This window comes from Glycine max, chromosome 20, assembly GCF_000004515.6.
Source record: "Glycine max cultivar Williams 82 chromosome 20, Glycine_max_v4.0, whole genome shotgun sequence".
Classification (NCBI taxonomy): domain Eukaryota; kingdom Viridiplantae; phylum Streptophyta; class Magnoliopsida; order Fabales; family Fabaceae; genus Glycine; species Glycine max.
Window position 1 is genome coordinate 35,094,892 of NC_038256.2, and position 22,252 is coordinate 35,117,143.

Here is a 22,252-nt window from a genome sequence, read left to right on the forward strand (position 1 = left end):
AAAATATAATCAAAATTAAGAAATACTAGTATTTACAAGAAAATATTATAAATAAAAATAAAATGAAAGGCTAAATTTTGGAAAGGTCGTGTGGTTTAATGAATTATGAAGATGAAAATAATTCTTAAAAAATTTCTTATTCAAGAACTTAAATTTATAAGAGTCTAAATTCTTTAAAAACTACCTTTTTCTGGTAGGAAATTATTTTAAAAAATATGATGTGAATTTTCATTTGTTTTTGGAAGATATAAATAATGTTTTCTAATTTTTCATAGAAAACGCTAGCTGATTTGGTGGAAGCCAAAAACAATTATATGGATAAAATATCCATTTTTATTCTTTTATCTTCGGTTTCCTCTTATGATACCTGTTGTGAGACCCTCTCCCTGAACTTCAAATAAAAAACGCTGTTCCTATCACTGCACATGGACTAGATTGTGTCTGCTAGCATTTTATTCAGTTTAATATCATAATACAATATTAAAATCCAACTAATTCAAACCGAATTTTTTGATAAAATTATTATTCGTAACAAAATTTTCCATCCGAATTTTTAATACAAATACACTTTTCAAGAACTTTAAACAAGGTCTCTAATAAAACTTTAATATTCCTCTTCTACCAACTAATCTATGCAATCCATTATCAGTCAATCTTAATCCTGCCCGTTTCAATTTAGTTAGGAAACAATTTTTATTTTTCCTCTCATTTGTTCAAAATTTTGAATTCGTACTCTTCGTGTAGGAACTTTTTTACTGTCTAGCACGGCTGGACTGAATCTGAAATGTATGTCTAACAATGTTTTCGTACAAACTAAAAAGTAAAAACGAATTCTTTTACTTAACCTATCATTTTTTTTTGAAAGATTTTACTCCCTCCGTTCCAAAACTATGCATATTTTAACAATTTAGTTTGTTATAAGGGAATTAGTTAAGGACTAGGATGCACCAAAACGGGGACCAGAATATATAAACGACAAATCTAAAAATCTTAAGATACAGGTATGTGGTTAGGAAACGACAAAATTTTATGTATTGTTATTGAAAATTCAATTTAAACATTATTCGTTTATTTGCTTTATTTTTTGAGGGAGTTTATTTATTTGCTATTAATTTAACAAAAAAGTATTTGTTAACGATCAATTTTAAATTTCGAAACCTATTTTATTAAACTCATTAAATTATCTACACCATTTTTATTATAATTTATAAATATAATAATAGTTTTAATATAGTTTCTTAATACTTATTTATTGAATGACAGATCATATTATTTGCATATATAAAATTAAAGAAGCAAGAGATATTTACGTATTTCATCCTTGTGAAACCCTTTCTGCCAAAAAAGAAAGTAACAAAAACTCAATTTGTTTTTGAATCCACATATTCAAAAGCAAGTCGATTTAGATTAGAGACAAATAATTCAAAAAGAGGAATAATTTTAATTCTGATATACAATTTGTATTCCAATATGATATACATCATGAATGGATATGCTCTGGGACGGAAGGATTTGAACCTCTGAATAGAGGGACCAAAACCCGTTGCCTTACTACTTGGCCACGCCCCATTTTCGATTTTATACTAATAAACACTATTATTTATATTGGTTATTCGTCAATTCTAGTTCAAAAATTTATAGAAAAATTTGTTGCTAGTATTTTTATATGCGTATCTACAGAGAATATTGTGCCCTTCTCTCTCCATTCAGTCATTACCGACACCACACCACTCGTTCTCTCTTTGTGAAATGCCTCCATCCCTTATTGCTCGTGGTTCAGTGTCACCTATGACAATTGTCACCATGTCACCGCCCTCAACCACACCAACTTGTACCTCTCCAACATGCTCTTTGTCAACACGTTGCCCACCTCCCATTCCTCTCCAACCTCTCCCTCGCCGCAAACAAATTCTTCGGCCCCATTCCTCCCTCTCTTTCTCCACCCTCTCCGACCTCCGCTACCTCAACCTCTCCAACAATGTTTTCAACGAAACCTTCCCCTGGGATTGCGGGGACGCGCGTATAGGCCACCGTTGTCCCCAATACGTCCCCACAAAATGAAGTCGTCATCCTCGTCGTAGTCAGTTGTATCGAATAAGTCAACGGCGTCCCCTGGCCATCCCCATCTAGTCCCCATCCCTGTGCAGTATAGGAAATGGGGAACGCCACCTAGCAGGTGTCCCTGTGCTTTATGGGTTAAGGAATCCCAAGGTCTTGTTTGGGATGATTTTTAGTTTTGAGTTTCAAAGTTGTTAAAAATAACAATCAATTTTTAGTTTCAAAAGAAAATTAAATCAGTTTTTAAGTTCTAAATAAACTTATTTTGAAAGTTTCATATCATATTAAAATTAGATTGAATACATTTGTGTGGTGGATGATGACATCAACAGTGACGACGACGATAGAGATACCAATAGTGATCACGGTGATAATGGTGGTGACAAGTGGTTGTAGTGATGTCGATGGGGGTGATGTGGTGTTGGTAGTTACAATCAGTGGTGATGACAATGATAGTGACAAAAGTGGTGACATTGATGACAATGGTGGTGATGGTGATAGCAACAATGATAGTGTTGGTGGTGACACCATGTGTTGACAATGTGATAGTGATGGTGATTGCGGCAACGTTGATGGTGATTGTGGTGACGATAATGATGATGACAATGTTGGTGATATTGATGGCGGTAATGTAGATAATGATGATGGTGATAGTAGCAATCAGTTATAACAGGTAGTGGTGTGATGATGACGATAATAAAGGTAGTATTGATGATAGGGATCATAGTGATAACATCAAAAAGTGTCATTGTTATGAAAAATGTATTTTTTTTTAAACTGAAAATCAAATTTGCAAAATCTGTTTTTTTTATTTGTTTTGAAAATGGATATAAAAATATTTCAAAAATAATTTAAAAATCTTTTCAACCTCATTTTTATCAAATAGGTTTTATTTTGTTTACATTTGAAAACCAAAAATAAACTCAACCACTCAAAACGGATCCTAAAGTACAAATATTTTTATTGGAAGACAAAAAATTACACTTCCCGTGATTTTTTTATGCTCTTATAGTTTACATAATAAATATTTTCTTTTTAATTCTTTAATCTATTACTAAGGGCATTGATTAACGAGACTTTTTAGTTTTGTTCCAAAACTAAAGATATTTTACAAATCCAAGACTAAATTCACAATTTTTTCCAACTATACCCTTATTTACAATTATTAGTGCATTGAATAACCACTCATCAATGAGAATGTCCACTTAACATGATTAAATAGGGGTATTGTAGTCTAAAATTTTATCAATTAATATTTCTTAATGGATGTGCACTAACCTTGAACATCTATAGTTTTGGAATGGAGGGAGTACTTATCTTTGTCCTCTCTCTATTTATTAAAATATAAATGAGACACATTGTTAATATCCCGCATGAAAACACAATTGCCAATAAAATTTGATTTGTCAGGTAACTATAAAACCCAAAAAAAAGTAAAAACTTCCTCAGAAAAATCCAACTATCACCAACATTAATTAACTTATACATGTACATCAACAAAACTTGTGTCTTCTGGTATTCCTCTGTCAAACTCAAGGCAATTGAATGCACATAAATATGCAGAATCTCACCTATACTTGGGGCTTGCTCTATCATTTAGGTCTAAAAGCTTGCAAAAATGAAGCTGCCATATACTCGTTATGATGACATTTTATTTTGAATTTGCCTATGAACATGGATAAGAAACTCTACATAGGAGAAGCCACCTGCGCTCTTGTCTTCTATCATATACGAGAAGAATAGCATTCCTGATGGATGGTAAATAAGATAGGTTAAGTTAAAAAAATCAAGAACAATGTACACCATCATAATACAGATTTCTTTCTTCTATTTTAATACTTCCTAGTCTAAACTAGTCTAGCATAATAACTACTAATCTTAGTAAACAATGCAGCATTTGATTAAGATTTCCTGAAAAAAATGCTCTGTTGAAAATTTAGCAGACAAGTTGTAAATTAAGTCAAAGCATGATAGACTCACTAACCATATTACTTTTGAACTTGAAACTAATATTTCTAATTGTTAAAAACAATGTTTTATTCTAAAAAAATGTGTTTTGGTCATGTGAGGCAAGTAATCGCTACAACATAGCATAAAGTAACTCTGCAAAGAAACTAAAATCCTAGCAATGGGAGAGCCTAAATCCAATCAACATATTCTACTGCTGCTAGTATATATACTGCCTACATTACAAGTACTGCTCCATGATATACCAACCCAGAAAAGTTTCACACATAACAAAGCATCCTCCTTGGAATTTGCCACAATAAATCATGAAACGAAAAAATAGAACCATTGAGCATGTATAAAAATCAGGAAGAATGCTTGGGGTCAAAGATTATGAAAGATGGTTAATTAAAATGTTCGGTTGAAAGTTACAAAGAAAACTAGTGTGTTTGGTATTTTTAATTAAAAAAAAAAAGGTTGTTCGTTTGGTGTTGAATAATGCTGTGGACATCCTCGAGTTTTGGACACCAAGTACCTAGAAGCAATGTTTTTTTCCAAGAAAACACAGCACTGGCTCAAGAAGCAAATATTACCAAAAGAGAGTAAGCAACATGTTTGAAGACTAGTCAATTGGAACAGTGAACTATTTTGAAAGACGGGAAAAAAATGAAGCATTGCTAATACGATTGAGGAATGAAGCCATGTGATTTTATGTTCTAAATTAACTTTCATGTTATGCTAGTACTTAAAAATCCAGCCTGCATTAAGCAACCAAGTTTACACAATCATTCTAATGCACTGACCTGATGGATCTCCTTTCCTGCAGAGCTTGAACCTGCCAGAGAGTTAAAAAGATTATTTAAAATTTGCATTTTATTTAGTCATCAAATCACATGAAAGATTATTTTACCAGGTCTCGAACATGCTATAATTGTTGAAACAATTAACTTACCGGAAGTAGGAACATCTTTGCCGCCGTATCTCATTTACCACTTCATTTAACTTCTTTGATAGTGGATTGTCGTACTGCTGCAATACAAACTGATAAAACACGATTGTTAACTTTGGATTGCCAGTTCTAAACCATAAAACAACATGATTAAAATAACTGTTTCTTTCATCACCCTAAAGAGTCCTGTGACTAAAATACATACACCAGGCTATGATTTAAGGATGATAGAAAATTCCCTTGAAAAAACCCACAGTTGGGGGTAGAATTTGACAGAAAATGTGCTGTTAGACAGACAATGGCGATAAGAAAGACAGGACAGCATGGAAATTACCAGGGTAGGGACTTTGTCAACTGTAGCAACACCAAACAGTTTCTGCACGATGTCTGGATTCACAGAGTCTCCAACATATATCAAACAATCATGACCATTCTCAAGAAGATATATTCCATCATCACTGATGTGTTCACTAGAAAGAGGAAGAAAGGGAGGAATAACAGAGTCATCATCTTCCTGCAATTTATAAAAATCTATTAGTGTCTCAAGAAGTAATATAAAGATGAGGTTGGGTTTACTAGGCACCACCGCACCAGTGTAAAACATATAATAGTCAAAAAACATCAATCATATTAATCAAATAGCATGTACCACATGCCTATTTTTAAAAACAGGCATTTGGTATCATTTTCAAAGTTAGATACATTATCAAGTTCGGATTAAGTACTTTATAATATGCTGTTCAATCAAAATGTGTTTTGTACAGAACATCGTGATTTTTCATAATCATATATTCTTTTGACATGATTACCTTTGAGTCAAGATCATGGATAGCCATCATCCTAGGATACACAAGTGGTATTGCTAATGGAGCAGAGATAGAGGATACATAGTTTATCCAAAATGACCGTTCATCTATCTTTCCTTCTGTTCGCAACCCTGTACTCTTAGTTAATGCTGAAAAATAAATGAATAATGAATTAGCACCCAACTTGTACGGGCCTTCTTAAGGAGATCATATCATCAAAGTTTTGAATTTCATTAATCAAGATTGGCCAGTGACAAATCAAGCAAAAGTAAATCAGCTTTTGATAGCCATCATCTATCTAAAACACATGAAAACATATCCACGGTATTATCCAATAAAACACAGGAAAATTTCTTCAAATGATATCTTCTAAAATGCAGAATTATCCAATTCAATTTTGATCACACTAGTTAGTGCCTTAGTGGCATATCAATGTAGGAGTGAAAAAAATAAAAACATAAAAATATAAAGAAAAAGAAAATTGGTTAAAGATGATCTGGTTGATATGCAAGGTAGAATAAAACAGATGAAGAAACTATGATAAATAATATCTTTAGTTTCACAGCATTGTTCATCAGAAAATTTCTGAAATGCATGAAAATTCATACATACCAAGTGTGTACAGGGGCAAAAGCTTTAATGCCTCCGGAAGAATAAGTTGTCCAGATGAGGATACAGTAGCACAAAATTTACGGTATGAAAATAGTGCATTGATGCAAAGGTTTGTCACTTGTTCCCGAACAAGTGGGAGTGGCTTTGACGGAATCTCACTAGCAGCTGCAAGAAAAAAAAAAGTGTTAAAATTCCTACACCCAAAAATTATACCTATAAACACCATCTAAAATATGAACAGAATGACACCACCATGGGAACATTTAAAATAAATAAAGCCAACAAAATTCAATATAGAGCTGCTAACAATTTACAGTCAATATCTGGCAATCACAATTGTCAAAAATAGAATAATTGTGATGGCAATGCATATCAAGGATAAATGATATATTTACCTTGCTTCAAGAAACAGCAAAATTGAGTATCCAAGTCAGCTGCACGGAACAGATTACTGAGCATACTAGTGACGGGCAGAGACAAGGTTATGACACGTATTCTTCTTTGGCCATACACAGTTGTGTAAAGAAGGGCACACTGAATAATGAAAAGAATACATAATCAGAACAAAATGAGTAGAATATTTTCATCCACAGTGACTAACAAGTTTCCAAGAGTGATATAAAGTGAACTGACGATCATAAAACCCTTGGAATATACTCGAGCAGTAAACCTCCCAAATACCTGAATAGCACATTCTGATCCATCCTGTAACTTATCATCATGTTTCAAAGTTACCATGAAAGTTTTGTCACAGTCAATCTGCACAAAAGAATAATTAGGCCACAAGTTGAGTATGTCAAAGTATCTTTATGGAATTCTAGTTTTGGTCAACATAAGAAGAAATGACATGGTACCACTTGTAACTTTGCAAGTATATAAACACCACAGACCGCACATCAAATGTTGTTTACATCTATTTCTAGGAAAACTAATCTAGCAATACCACCCTCCCCACCTCTTTTCTCTTTTAATTGTTTCCTAGCCAGCTGATTGATGGCATCCACTCAAATAAGCCAAAATAGTAAAATACTAAAATGTAGTGTGCAAATAAAATAACAAAATTCACCCACAATTTACCCACAACTTAAAAAAAAAAGTAAATAAAATTCAAGCCTCCAGCACTTCAGTACTTTAGTATGTAATAGCTATCGATTAAACCAGTTCCATCAGTGATGATGACTTTCCAAATCCTAAGAACAACCAACTTCATTAAACAGAGATCTTCAAGACAACTCCCTTGGCTCTCAATTTTGTACAACCTTGTTTGTAACAGGAAAAAATGTGTGGAAGGTGGAAATTTTAGGGGTTGGTATCTTACGGGGAAATACAAATGGAAGAAGCTAACTCCAGTGCTCAATGACAGCAGGCAAATTTCAGGCAGGGATTTGAGAGAGAAATTAACAGAATATTTTTTTATTGATGATATCTATGATGATATAATGATCTTAGTAGAAGTTGGTATTATTTTACCAACAAACGTGTGTAAAATTTTCATTAGAATTGGAGGTCACTGCATCAAATATAAAATGGATTCCACCCCCCTCCTTTCAATTATATATCTCTCTGCATAATTTACACATAATCCAAAAATATTAACTGAATCTAAACAATACAACAAAGTCTAGTTGGTGACAATATTGATTGCATCTACCCAGTATACAGCTAGCTTAAGCGATTATGGAACGCTTATACACCACCTAAATTGTAATAGTCTTGTTCCAAAGAGGATTAATCCTGGGAGTTTAGACATTTTTAATTATATTTGAATTGTGATTTGGTATATATCAACACGTCAGTTACATCATAGATCTAAAATGCCAACAGATCTTAATATCATTTAATCATCAATGTGTTCATGCACGCACATAAATAAAAATATGCTTAAGGTTGCCTATACACATGCATTTAGTTATTATATCCAGAATCAAGAAAATTATACATACCCCGGGTAGGTCAACATCAGTTGGAATGCGTTTACAGAAGTTGCCATAGTATTCCTGCACTTGGATACCCTGGCAAAAGAACAAAAATGAAAATTGCAGAGCCTATATGTTGTGTGACAAGGTAGCAAAGAAAGTGAAACAGACTACCTGACTGCACCTCACACGCATTACAGCCTCAAAACCTTGTGGCCTAGTGATGTTCCATCTAAGATCATTGTAAAGTTTTGCAGTATCAGAAAGAGCTGAGAAGGGGTAATAGTAATAGACCTGGAAAAAAGTGAGAAGTTACTTTAATATGTAAAACACATAATTGAAAGGAAAAAAAAAGTAAGAATGTAATAAGTGATGTAGAATAAAACACACAACATTAATTATTACATAATATTATCACTTTTAAATATTTTCTTCTGATATGAACTTTTGACTTGTTAACAATCATAGAAGCCTTAACAAAGATGGTACCATTGCAAAACCCTTTATGATTATACACACACATACATACATAAAATTTTCAATTACTTCCCCCTTTAACTCCATTTCCTTCATTAAAAATTTCCAGCAAGTGGTTAAAAGCATCTCTGGCATTTTCAAACAGATAAATTTATACACGTAGAGCAGATTAAAAATAACACTAATTTCTTCATCCTTACTGCAAATAGCTGATCAATTCATTTCAAATAAAAACCAATGAAGGCTAATACCTAAATCATTTACTTCAACGACCAAGCCATAAAAATTCATGTTTACCTGTCCACCAGTAGTCCGTGGGATAGCAGATATGGAAGCGATGTCTACATAAGTCTGAGTAGTCACAAACACATCAACACAAACCTGCAGCATGAAAAAATAATTATACTTGACTGATCCATATCAAGCCAACCATCAAATAAGCTCACAAGAAAAATCAACCAGCAACCTCAACCAGACATAAAAGTAATGCCTGAATCACAAGCAAAAGTACTCAAGATCAACCTGATACTCAGCAAATTCAACTGCCAGTTCCTTGAACGCTTTGTCTGCTGGTTGAAGTAACTTATGGGCTTCCTGAAATTCGACATGGGATTTCATGGAAGAATATGCAAAAACTATCAGCACCAAGTAGAACAAATAAAACAATATTAGATGAATCATCCACAACATATTATGCAGATGAATATTTTACATATTTGCTAATATAAATCAAATGTCAAATATTACATCTATGAAAGTTGGTATCCTTTCCATTTTCATCACTAGATACAATGGGACTTGCAAATATTTGGAATGAATCTCATCCCATGTCACCATCTATCAAGGTTGAGCTTATAACAAGGAAATGACATAAATAACAATTGATATATTTTCTATTAAAAAGAAAAGAATCAACAATTCAACAACCAAATTGAGACAAATACCTTTTCACCTGCAGAGATATTTGTTCTACCTTCAGCCTCTCGTGCAGAAAGTGCACCAATGCCTATAGATGGCAAGACTGGAGACAACAGACCAAAGTCATGAAAAATACCAAACATACTAAATGATGAACCAGACAACAAAACACAGATATGGTCTTGCAGAAAAGAAGGAAATAAAGAAATGGACAAGATAAAAACAAAATAATGACAAGAAACTGAACAAAAGATTAAAGGGAAAATCCAAACAAGCATACAAATGAAGGTCTAACCACTAGGGGCAAACAAAAATAATTCTAACATTACTCGAGGTGTTAAAATATTTAATGGCATGAACAATTAATGGCAGGGACTACAATTTATTTACTTTTGACAAAGACGCAGATTTTAATGAAAAGAAAAGCTTTTAGATAATGTCAACGGTGATGCTTACTCTTAGAATGTGAGTTTTTGGCCTAATTCAACTCAAAAGCTAACTCATAGGGAAACTTGGCACTATCTCTAGCCGATGTGAAACTTGGATTTTTCCAATATTTACTGTGGACTTCTTACATGCTGCATCAACATACCATATTAATTCTTTTATTTATTCAATTTCTGTCATTAAACTGTGTTTTTTAACCAGATTTTTTTAAGATATTCTTTCATTTTAACTTAATGTGTAATTCAGAATATTTGTAACTTTCTAATTTAGACACTGACTTTTACTGAAGTCATATCCAAATTCCCCGAAAGAGAAAAAGAATTGGTCACATAAAAAATGTGGCAGATGCATACTTTCAAGCAAGAAAATTAACATAACATGAATTTATATATCCCATCCAATCATGACCCACTTAGGATGTTGATAGCAAAAATTATGTAATATAAAGATCAATTATTTAACAAATATATAAGCTGAGAAACTCACCTGACTGGAAAACCAACAGCTTTCCTCCAGTGTCCTTCATTGCAAGGAAAGCCGCCTAAAAGCAAAAGATAACGGTATAAGCATTAACATATTTTCATATAATATTTTGATTTGTCTGGGATAGAGGAATGTGCCAAATTGTCAAACTTAGTGAGAAGGCAGTAAAAATAATGGCAAATGCCAATAGCCTGTTAGGAATCCTTTGGTTGCTAAAGCATACCACAAGAGAATTAGATAAGTAATAGCCAATGGAGAACCTAAGCAACGAATAGAATGTAAGGGGTAGAAGAGGTATGTCGAATTTGGGGTGTAACTACCTTGCGCACATGGCCAAGGTGAGTGGGAAATGTGAAACAAGGAAAAAGTTATGAGGGACAAGGTTAAAAAGAAGGGAAGGATTATGCTAGGAGGAATCTAATCATTGAGTGATAGTTTGGGGCCTTAGGGCAGGGAGGAAGCAGAGGGATTGAAGAGCTAGAAACCATTTTTGTTTCTGTTCATATTTTACTTCTGTCTGTTTCTGAGAGACCACAGAGGACTACCTCGGCAGTAAGAAGTTCATTCTCCATATTTTCCTAAATAAATCCGACATACTGGCATTTACAAGAGAAAAAATGACATTAGAAGAAAAGGAATAAATATGCAAAGGACAAGTGTACAACAGAAAGGTATTAGCAAAGCATGGCAGAACAAAGGGAAGTCAAAGTAGTTAGTTTTGACGGTTAGAACAGTTAGTTAGCTATGAGGGATTAGTTATATAACTAGGGAGAAATGGAGAAGTAAGGGTAGGGGGACAATTCAGGGAAATGTATTTCAAGAGAACCAAGCAAGTTCTCAATTGAAAAAGGAGAAACCCTTTGTGAAGGGGTAATCCTCAAGAGAGATTTTTCTCCATGTTCTGTTCACTTCAATCAAACAATAAAACAAGTTTTTTCTTTACTATGTTTCTGAGGTGCCCATAGACTCAAAACGGAACCCAAGCAAAAGTAAATACGATTAAATAACAAAGCCCTTCAACTTCCATGCATACCACAAAAAGACACCCAGTGAAACTTAAAATGCTATACATCATAAAGACATCCTACATACAACGAGGAAATTTGAAGGTGGGTGTAAATAAAACCTCAGAAATGCAGCAAGCTAGGAAGTTAAAGACTTCAGTTATGGTTGCTCCTTTATTATCATTCCCTTGTTTTGGGAATTACATATAAAAAGCAAGCATTAAAGAGCTTCCAAGGAGCTTTGGAAGTATGAAGGTAGAGAAAATCTAACAAGCAAGAAATTATATTAACATTAAAAAAAATGTTGATCCCAACTCTACAATCATCTCAGCAAACAACAAATAAAGATAAGTACAACTTTAAAGAAAAATAGAATGAATACCTTGATAGCTGCACCAAATGCTGATTCAGAGGTTCTATTATTTTGGAACATGGTAGGAATGCTTTCCAGAAGTAATTCTAAGTGTTGACGGCACTAAATACAAAAGAAGAAAACCAATTAAGTGAAGAACCATACTAAACAAAGGAAAATAAAACAAAGTAAATTACATCCTCTAATGATCATTTTATCTACCAAAATTCTGCAAGCATGAAAATATTTGTAACTAACCTCAGATAGTGGAACAATTACGTCAGTTTGCAAGGGAGTATAAACATCTTGGACATCAGGAACAATGAGCATCAGTGGCTACAAATTTTAAATTTCAAAATCAGCCTGAGAATAAATTACTCAAAACTGTAAAATGCAAAGAGCCAGTTATCTAAACTAATTACTCAATTACTTAGAACTTTAAATAGAAATTTCTCTAACAAGTTTAGAAGGAATATTCAGTAACAAGTTAAAAACATCAATATAAACAAATAATAATAGATAAGCAATGCTTCCACTACTCAGAAACAGGAAAAAAATGATTGCTCAGTTTCCTTGACAGCAATTAACAGTGCATTCTGTGGTATCATTCATCCTCTAAAAGCAGAATAATTCAAATTAAAGAAGCATACTGGCATTTATAACAAATTTTTCCATCTTCAATTTCACATAAATGATATATATTTTTCTAAAAAATGAAAACAAGAACTTACAACTAAATTTTCCAAATCAAAAAATCAGACTATGTATATTTGTGTACTTTTGTGCTACCTGCTGCAATGCACGTTTCAAGTTGTAGAAATGAATTGTTGAATCAAAAGTTGCAACTCCCACCAATGTGCGAGGACCCTCCTGTAGCAACAAGACCAAAAAATTTAGTCATAAAGTGTATGTCAAACAATATGAGATATTTGTAAGAATCTCTGGTCACAACACAAGGAAAAAACCCAAAGCTTCCTAATAGGGAAAAAAACATCATTTCAATATTCTTTATCTCCCTAGTCTCTTATTGTTGGTAAAAAAAGGTTGAATTCATTAATTGTATATCTGCAAAGTGCTTGAGGGAGATTAATACAATCACAACGTGCTATCTCTTAGTATGAATCCTTGAATGAGAAAGGATGAAACAAAGATCTGAAGCATACAAACTTCTCCCTTTTAAGCCCCCCACTCACTCATTCAGTTAGGGACCTAAAAAATATTTAATTTAAGCTCTATAATATATATATACTGTTGTAGAGCATGTGTGTTGAATGTAAAGAAATCACAAGTATAATTACAAATGATGAAGAGAAATAAGGGGAAAATTTAAGTAAACTCATTCCTGGTTGCTAGGAATAACATCATTCTCACTTCCAAGTTCCAAGAAAACATAGTCTAGAATTTGCACTTATGACCTAACTCAATCCTGCAAAACTAGCTTGTAAAAAGACTAGGTGAGGACTGCCCAACTAATAACTTATAAGCACTACTTAAGTCATATCTCTAGTCAATGTGGAATCTCAACCATCTAGCCAACATCACGGTAGCTGCACACTACGATGCTTCACTCAATCTTTCTAGTCATCCCTGCAATAGGTATCCCTTTCCAAGACATTGGCAACTAACTAGGCTGCAATTAAGGCGAGCTAGGAGTGAAGAATCTTAAAGGTATCCCTTTCCAATCTAAACAGAGTATAATGAAGCAATGAGTTCGAGTCCAATGAAACAAAAGAAAATTTGGAAAATGTTAAGCATCAATGCATCATACAAACTGTCATATATAAATTATTGATAAGTTGTCTATAGTTAGAACTCACAGGAAGGTCTTTGTCTTTAATAACTCGAGTTATGGCACTGCAAGCTGCAGCTGTTGCACCAGTTTGAACAGCATTCATGGATACATCAATGAGAAAGAAGTATACAGCAGGCATTGGATCACGGACCTACAGAAAATAGTGAATCACACACCAGTCATCATCACAGACACTAATTGAAGAATCAAGAATAACAGAAATATAAAACTTATTCCAGACTGAAGCATAAACTGCTTAGAGACATGAAATAAATTAAGCCAAACATATAAATCAACCACACATTATCAGTATACAGAAGATCAAAGAAACATGGCTCAAATAAGAGTAAACAGATATTTATAAAACAGGCAGCAATAGCATAATAAATTTTTTTTGCTCAGCAAAAATAGGTGATATATTATAAATAAGTACCAGAGGTACTAAAATACATAAAAGAACAAAATTGTCTCTATTTTATTTACAGTTGATATTGGGACAGAGAGATTTTCTAGATATTTACAAAAGTACAATTGCTCAAAAATTATGAGGTTTAGATATTTAGTAATCTGTTATCTGTTAATAATTTTAGGCTAGGAACATTTTTTATAAATCAAAATACTAGATTAACCTCACCTGGTGGGATAAGTCTGTTGTTAAAATAATGGATTAATTCTAAAATTTTAATGTTTCCATTTGGGCTTTAGGCCATTTAAATGTTACTGGGTATAATTTTCATATTTAGGCCTCACTTATTGGTTATTATAAGTGGGGAGCTTAAATACCATAAAAGCACCTATTTGTTCTCAAGCCATGTGAGAGAAGTTCAGGAACTTTTATTGGAAAAGACCAGTGGATTATCTTATTTATGAAAAACGACTCACCTGATTACCTCTGGAATAATTAATCCTATTATGAAGTAATGCAGTAATCCTTTTTCATGAAATGAGATCATCCTATGGTCCTAATATCAACTTTCAGGCAGTCACAATTGCTCTCTTATTAAATTCCACTTATGCATCCAAGTAGTGACAATTTTATTCAAGTTTAGTTTCTTTTCCAATGGTTATCAAACTCTCAAGTTAACTCTTAAATTCTTAAGATTTTATGAGCCTATGTAGACAACACGAGTTAACTTTCTAGTAAACTCTTTTTTGGGTAAACTCGGTAAACTCATGTAAATTCACATAAACTCTCGAGTCAGTTAGCAAGTCAACGAGTTTGAAATCGACTATAATTTAGAGCTCTCCAAATGGGCCCAAACCCACAGGCCAACCTGGCCCATCACTGGTCCGGGCTGAGCCCAAAAAGAGTGAAAATTTTGCAATTGATTGTAAAACTTGACCCAATCCATCCAGGTTGAACCCATGGTGGGCCAGGTTAACTCACCTAAAAAGTAACCTATTAGTATTTTATAATATTTTTTTAAGACTTTAATGGGTTTTGTTTATTTAACTAAAAATAGAGTAAAATTTACCTAAAATACACTCTTAGAATTTTGTAATATTGTTCAACATTATTTTATTTAGTATTTTGTTCAAGACTATTTTTAAAAAAAATTTATTATAGTTCTAGACTTCTAGCTTGTGATAATGTCTAGTTGTGATGTGTGGATAGTGGAATATTTAATTTAACTAATATTTTTCTAATTTATTCAAATATATTTTTCTAAAAAAATTGATTTTTTTGTTGAATTTTCTTTTTTTAAAAAAATATTTTTATTTTATTTTAGATGGGTTGGTGGGCCAACCCGTTTAACCCACAACCCATGATTGGTCGGGCCACTTTTTTCTACAATCAACTTTGAGTGGGCAAGTTTGGACTGACCCATTTAAGGGGTGGATCGGGCCCAACAGGCCGGGCCAACCTGTTTTTGACAACTCTACTATAATTCTTACCCCACAATGACAATATTTTACCATGACTCATAGTTTGAAGAAATTAACTCCTTTTTAAAATGTTTTCACTTTAATTTTTAAGAACTTACATATAATTTGGTCATTTATGTATTTTGGTCTTATTATCTTATACAGTACTAATGTACTCCTACACTTTATTATTGTGATTTGCTATTTGGCTTTATTATGAAGTTGAAATGCTAAATTATTGTTGTGTTAAGATTAGTTTGTTAAGTGTTATTTATAGATTTTTTAATATTACTTTTTCTATTATGTAAACAATTAGGAGTCTAAAAATCGAGTTTATATAAACTCTCGAGTTTGACAATCTTACCTACACCTTAAATTTTTTGGTAAAGTGTATTTCAACAACTGCCAACCAGTAATTGTGTTTTAAGGCTAAGGCTAAGATTAAGAAGGACCAGGTTTTAACCATGAAGGACTAAATGTCACCTCAATTTCAACAAATATTACACATTCAAACTATTTAAATTGATCATTTTTCTAATGATAAACAATCAATAAAAGAAATACACACTCAAAAATTCATATTCATATAGCCTTGTATATTTTATTTTTTTGGTATATAGCCTTGTATATTTTACAAATACTAACCATGAATTCTTTTGTAGCAACAAACTCAACCGTTCCTCTACACAGCTCAGGTCTTTCATCAGCATCTCTACGCCGACCATCTGGACCTAAATTGCAGTGGTAGTCCCGTGGAGTTTCATCACTAAATCCTGTAACAGACATATATCAACAACAAAATGTTCATGTCACAAAAAGACCAAAAGCAAAATATTGAATAATCCTATCATAAAGAAGCTAGAATAATGAGAAAAATAGTGAGGCCATATAAGTGGTCCAGTGAATTTTCTTAAAAAAAACTAAAAGCTTGATCAGAGCTACTTTCCATCTTAATTGCACATTGTAGGATCACATGCAACACAAGGCTGTTTACCCTGATATGTGTGTCATGACTCATGCATACTTGATCAGAATCTATTCTTACATGTTCTTCAGCGTTTATGAAATTGTTCAGCCTTTTTGATGAATGAGGGATCTTAAGTCCTTTGGATAAAACTTGGTGACTAGTTTTAGTGGTTTTGGTAGACGGTAGAATTGAAGAGGCTAAATTTTTAATGTAACAAACGATATATGCTATTATTTGATGGCATCTCATTGACACAGCAGCTGATTTTTTAAAGGGTTTTCCTTAACAGATATGAAGAGGAATTACGCAGCTTCACTCCATTGATGTCTTCTCTTTCTCTCGTTACATTATATTTCCTTTTTTTCTCCTAAGGAGGAGCCCTCATCATCCCCTAATCACATTTAGAGTGTGTTGGGGTAAGGATCGTAATTAAGGATTATTAAACAAGTGTTTATCATGTAAGCATTTATATTTAAGTATTTTCTATTACTGAAGAGCAAATAGGGTTAAACTTTTTTCATATAAGTTGTAAGCTGTTTTTATAAGTTATACTATACAAGTGCTTATGTCATAACTCATAAGATATTTTCATAAGCTAAAAACAACTTATTGATATACCATAAGCTATTTTCATCAGTTTTTTAAAACATTTACACAAGTGCATATGTCATAAGATAAGCCTAAATAAGTTGTAAATAAGTTCTTCCAAATGCATCCTTAAAAGTAAGCATTAACTAATTCGTGCCTCAAAAGCAGAAACTTGTGATACAAGCAACAATTATCAACCAACCACTATTAATTTTACCCGCCAATGACAAAATAAAGCTTCCCATTTCTCCTCTCTTCATTCCAAGGGAAAGCAATGTAAAAAGTTATATCCCATGTCATTCGCAGCTTCCATAGTATATGACAACAAACAACAGTAGGATGAGCAATTGTATAACAGATATAATAGTACTAACCACACAAGTTGCAGATGAAACGTCTTCCCTGATCAATGAATTTCATGAAGGGATTTATGTAAGCCTTGCAACGAGAGCAACGGACAGGACCACTCTCCCCAAAATCAACAACCTATAATAGTAGGTATTCAGCCAAAAGATTTATTTTTTAAAAAATCTACACAAATTCTTCAATGAAGGCAATATGTCAGAAATAACAGAGTAAACTTAATGATAACTGAGTGAACTAAATGAATATTATAACATAGCTTACATTCACCACTACAACTGTACATAAACAGGTTTGAAGACAGTATTTTTGGGATTAAAAGAAGTCACTGATCTAATTAGTATAAAGTTTAAAAGTTGAAAAACCTATAGGAAAGAAGGGAAATATTTTTCAACATTCCCGAAGGAAATACTAGCAAATGTGAGAAGGAAACAGAAAGTTACAATATGAACAAAGAAACCCAAAGGCTGTCAGTATGCAACTTTTCCCCAAACAGATGTGTCACAAGTAGCTAGCAGGCCATCAAACATTTGAGAAAGATAAAGCAAAGTCCTAACTTCTTTAAAAAAGAAAAAACACAAATACAGAAAACATCTATGACTAGCACTTAAACAAAAAATAACACCAGATGCAGAAACTTCAAAGAAAGAAATCATCAGTACTTGAATGGGCTCCTCAGATGGGTGTGGAAGGGCCAAAGGTTGGACTAACATAGCCAACTGCATTCCTGATGTTGTCAAAAGATCAGCAGTGAAAGGAATCTGTTTCATTCAACAAAGCAAATGAAAGAAAATCAATACAAAATAACAACAGAAATCTCTACATTTTCAAATTTAAGTAACCAACCTCAGAAAATTATTGTGTGACTAAAGTTCACTTCAATTAAAAGAAATTTTTTTAGAAAGAGAAGAACACAGCAATAGAATGAAGCATCTTCTTAAGAGAAAAAAAAAATCCCTTCAAAAGCCAAACCATAAAAAATACATCAGAAGAACAAATCCTTTTAAGCAACCACAAAATAGAAGCCACAAAAATACAGCTCTATAAAATCACGTGATAAAAAAGGGGGGTTCTCGGTGCATGAGGCTCCCACCTAATGGGGTCTATGGAAATAGATGTATACATCCTAATCCCCACAAGTGGAGAGGCTATTTCCAAGACTTGAACCTGTGACATTGAGGTCATGAGGCAGCAACCTTACCACTGCACCAAAACTCATCCTCTATACAAACAACACAAGCAAGAAGCCGAGAAATCCTAGCATCTCTCATGACCTTGTTTAAATCTAAAAAACATTGTAGATATTAGATATGACCTGATTTATTGTGCTCTTCATGTAACGTGGACTGCAATTCCCTGTATCTCTTACAATGAAATCACTTGTAGCAGGCTGTACAAAATTAAAAAATAAATATTAATGCAAATTATGCAATGTAAATGACTTTCCAGAAAGCATCAGCTAAGAAACTATAAATTTTTGTCTTTAGAAAAAGGAGTAATATAAAATGAAAAAGATAATAATGGAGAAAAGGAAACTGATAATACCAAGAACCAAGAACATGCAAGCACATTTAGCAAAGCCTCAACGTCAACATAAAGCCAAGTTCTCTCTTTCTCTAGTTCATTTTTTAAAAAGAAAGAAAAAACATATATAATTTTCGGATGACTACCGGAGGAATAGTTGCCTGGTTGCCTTGACGAGTGTCATGCAAGATCACTGAGGAACCTGGAGTAGGTCTTGGAATTTGATTGGGATCAATTTTGGAAGGCCCTGCCATGGGGGCTCCAGTTTGACCAACAGCAGGTGATATGGTAGTAGTCATAGATTGATTTGGCAGTGGTGGTTGCATGCCAAACATCCGAGGACCCTGTGAAGGACCAGGAACTGGAGGAGGTGGTGCTACCTACATAATTCCCAATAATCAGAATCCAGACCACTTTTCAAAAGATGGATAAATGCATATAGGGCATATTAAAACACAGTTTGGGTACTAGATATGAAATGTTTACCATTGTCAAATGCATATTCATTGTCTAAATATCCACAATAACAAAACACTGGTTCTAAAACACCATATGAATAGGCAATATCCACAATAACAAAATACAGGTTCTAAAACACCAATATACAAACCTGTGTGCACAAATTAGAAGAGCTGTGTCAGACAATTTTACATGGTTCTGAAGACCAAATTTAATACCCCATAACTAAAATGGTCTTTTGTTAGAATTAGGAGCAGAATCTATAAATATAAACTGATCCTACAATGTGGCCAATATGCTTGGCATAGAATCAACAATTTTAAATGTGTATACTTAAGTTTTATAACTCTCTGGGTGTATTAAATATCCAATGCCTGTTTTTAAGCTATTCCAAGACTCTTTGCAACACTAAGATTCTGATATAAAATTCTACTTGTAAAAAAATTTCTACTTTTGAAACCAACTAATATATTGTAGCTAAAATTTGGATAAAAAACATTCCAATACAATAAAGTTCAGATGTAGAGAAGTGCTACCTGCTGAGATTGCATCTGCCAAGTAGGTGCTCCAAAAGGTGAACTTGGAGGCTGCATTATTCCTTGAGTTACATTGGGATATGGGGGCTGGGGCTGAACAGGAGGGCCGGGAGGAGCTCTCATTGTTGGTGGAGGTCCAACTGAATGTTGTGGAACACTGCTAACCGGAAAGCGTTGGGGACCTGGCATGGGCCCAGCAGAAAATACAGGTGGCCCATTACTCATCAAATTACCGGATGCACTTGTAGGGGGTAAGACAGGGGGAGTACTAATTGGTGGCGAAATAAAAGGACTTGGACTAGGACCTGGACGACCACCGAGAGTTGGTGGAGGTGGCGCAAGTGAACTGATTGGGCCCGGAGGAGGAGCCCCAGAAACTGGCGAGGCACCAAAAGCCGAAGAACTGGATGGTGGGAGAGAATTGGGAGGGGGTCTTGACACAAAAGACGGAGGTTGACCAGGAAGTGGCCCAGTAGGCCTTCCAGGGGCAACATTTGGTGGTACTGTAGAAAATGGCGGTCCAGTAGGAGGCCCTGCAGGCCTCACCATTGCTCCTGGAGGTGGACCGGGTCGTGAAAATGGAGGCGAGGAACCAGGGATCCCCGGCGAAGGGGCCGAGGAAGAAAAAGGTGGCGGCTGACCAAATGGTGGAGGTCTAGAAACAGGATTTGAGGTCATGGGAGGCCGATTAAGATTCAAATTCTGCATATTATCAGCTAGTGCTTCAGGAGTACCCCTAATGTTAGGGATGTAATTAGGGGGAGGTGGCTGTGCTGTGTTACTGCCGGGTCTAGGTGCCCCGGGAGGCACAGGAGCAGCCATTACTCTATCCAATCGAATCGAATCAAATCCAACGTCAATTTCTGACAATCCTCCTTCTGCTTCGCCAGATCCAAATCTACAGGAAACACAGATTCATAAATCATCACAATATTCCAGAAAATTGAGAGGAAAAAAAAAAGAACTAACAAATGAGCGCGCAATCGAGGAATCAATCCGGCAAATGAAAATGAAAAGCAAATTGCGAGATCAAGTAAGGGAATATGGAAAAACCTGTTGCGAGATCGGTCGAATCTGCAAAATTGGGACCGGAAAGAGCTTAAATCGGAGAAGGGGGTTTTAGAGAATTGTTAAATGGTGCGTGAAAAATAGCTTATTATATCAGATCACTCTGCCTATTTGTTTCTTCGCTCATGTGTGACCGGTTTGGTTCGGGTTATTTCCTTACCAAACCTGCGCAATGTTTTTATCGCCTTGTGGTCCAGATAGTGTATTTTTTTTTCTTCTAAATATTCAGTATATTATTGAATTATAAGTATTTAGATTATATAAAAAATATTAGGTATATTATAATCTCTCTCGCACTACAATTGCCACTGTATTTCCTCTTTTTATATGCTAACAATGTAACGCAACTCATTTTTTTTCTTGTTGATATCAATCCACTCAGAGAAAACTTACTAATTTATAAAAACGTTAAATTATTCATTTCATTCCTAATTTGATGATTTTTATCTTTTTTATTCTTATGGTTTGAAAATAATGTTTTTAATTCTTATAATTTATAATTTAATTTTTTTAGTTCCTATTTTAAAAATTATTTTTTTAATTCTTATCATTTTTATTTTAATTCTCTTTTAGTCCATATAATTTAAAATATTTTATATTTTAATTTCATTTTAGTAACTACAAAAATATTAATAAATAATTTATAACCAATTTATCGTAAGATAATTTATAATAAAAAATAATTTATAATTTATAACTAATTTGTAATTAATTATTTTTATATTTTTTTAATAATGATTAAAAGGTAATTAAAATATAAATTATAGAAATTAAAAATATTACTTTCAAACTATAAATACTAAAAAAAAATTAAAATACAAATTATAACGACTAAAAAGAATAAAAAACTGAAAAAATCATTTTCAAAAATTAAAAATATAAAAATTATGAAATTATAAACCACAAATGAGTTCTTATAAAAATAAAAAAACCAACAGAGTCGGTGCAACGGAAGTTTTATCCGTAAGTTTTTTTTTCCTTCATAAAAGTTGTTTTTGTTAATCCATACTTTGTACCGCAGAAAATTGTAGATAGTGTATCTCAAAATATATACATTTTAATTATTTTAATCTTATATACTATAAAATAATTAAAATGTAGATAATTTGACCATATATTT

At 33.3% G+C, this 22,252-nt stretch overlaps 1 protein-coding gene across 1 annotated transcript; it reads right to left on the reverse strand.

The window, feature by feature from the left end:
- Nucleotides 1-3,499: 3,499 nt before the first annotated feature.
- LOC100813263 (protein transport protein Sec24-like At4g32640) lies at nucleotides 3,500-21,277 on the reverse strand. Its single transcript, XM_003555170.5, has 25 exons — nucleotides 21,118-21,277; nucleotides 20,065-20,962; nucleotides 19,216-19,449; nucleotides 18,861-18,935; nucleotides 18,208-18,306; nucleotides 17,557-17,668; nucleotides 16,273-16,400; nucleotides 13,787-13,912; nucleotides 12,759-12,839; nucleotides 12,228-12,305; nucleotides 12,000-12,092; nucleotides 10,617-10,671; nucleotides 9,710-9,786; nucleotides 9,288-9,359; nucleotides 9,063-9,146; nucleotides 8,463-8,582; nucleotides 8,316-8,384; nucleotides 7,054-7,131; nucleotides 6,768-6,906; nucleotides 6,373-6,537; nucleotides 5,764-5,909; nucleotides 5,289-5,468; nucleotides 4,958-5,046; nucleotides 4,809-4,840; nucleotides 3,500-3,806 (listed from the first exon to the last, which is right to left on the reverse strand). The coding sequence occupies exons 2-25, from the start codon at nucleotides 20,884-20,886 to the stop codon at nucleotides 3,697-3,699; spliced, it is 3,264 nt and encodes a 1,087-aa protein (XP_003555218.1). The 5' UTR covers nucleotides 20,887-20,962; nucleotides 21,118-21,277; the 3' UTR covers nucleotides 3,500-3,696.
- Nucleotides 21,278-22,252: the final 975 nt, after the last annotated feature.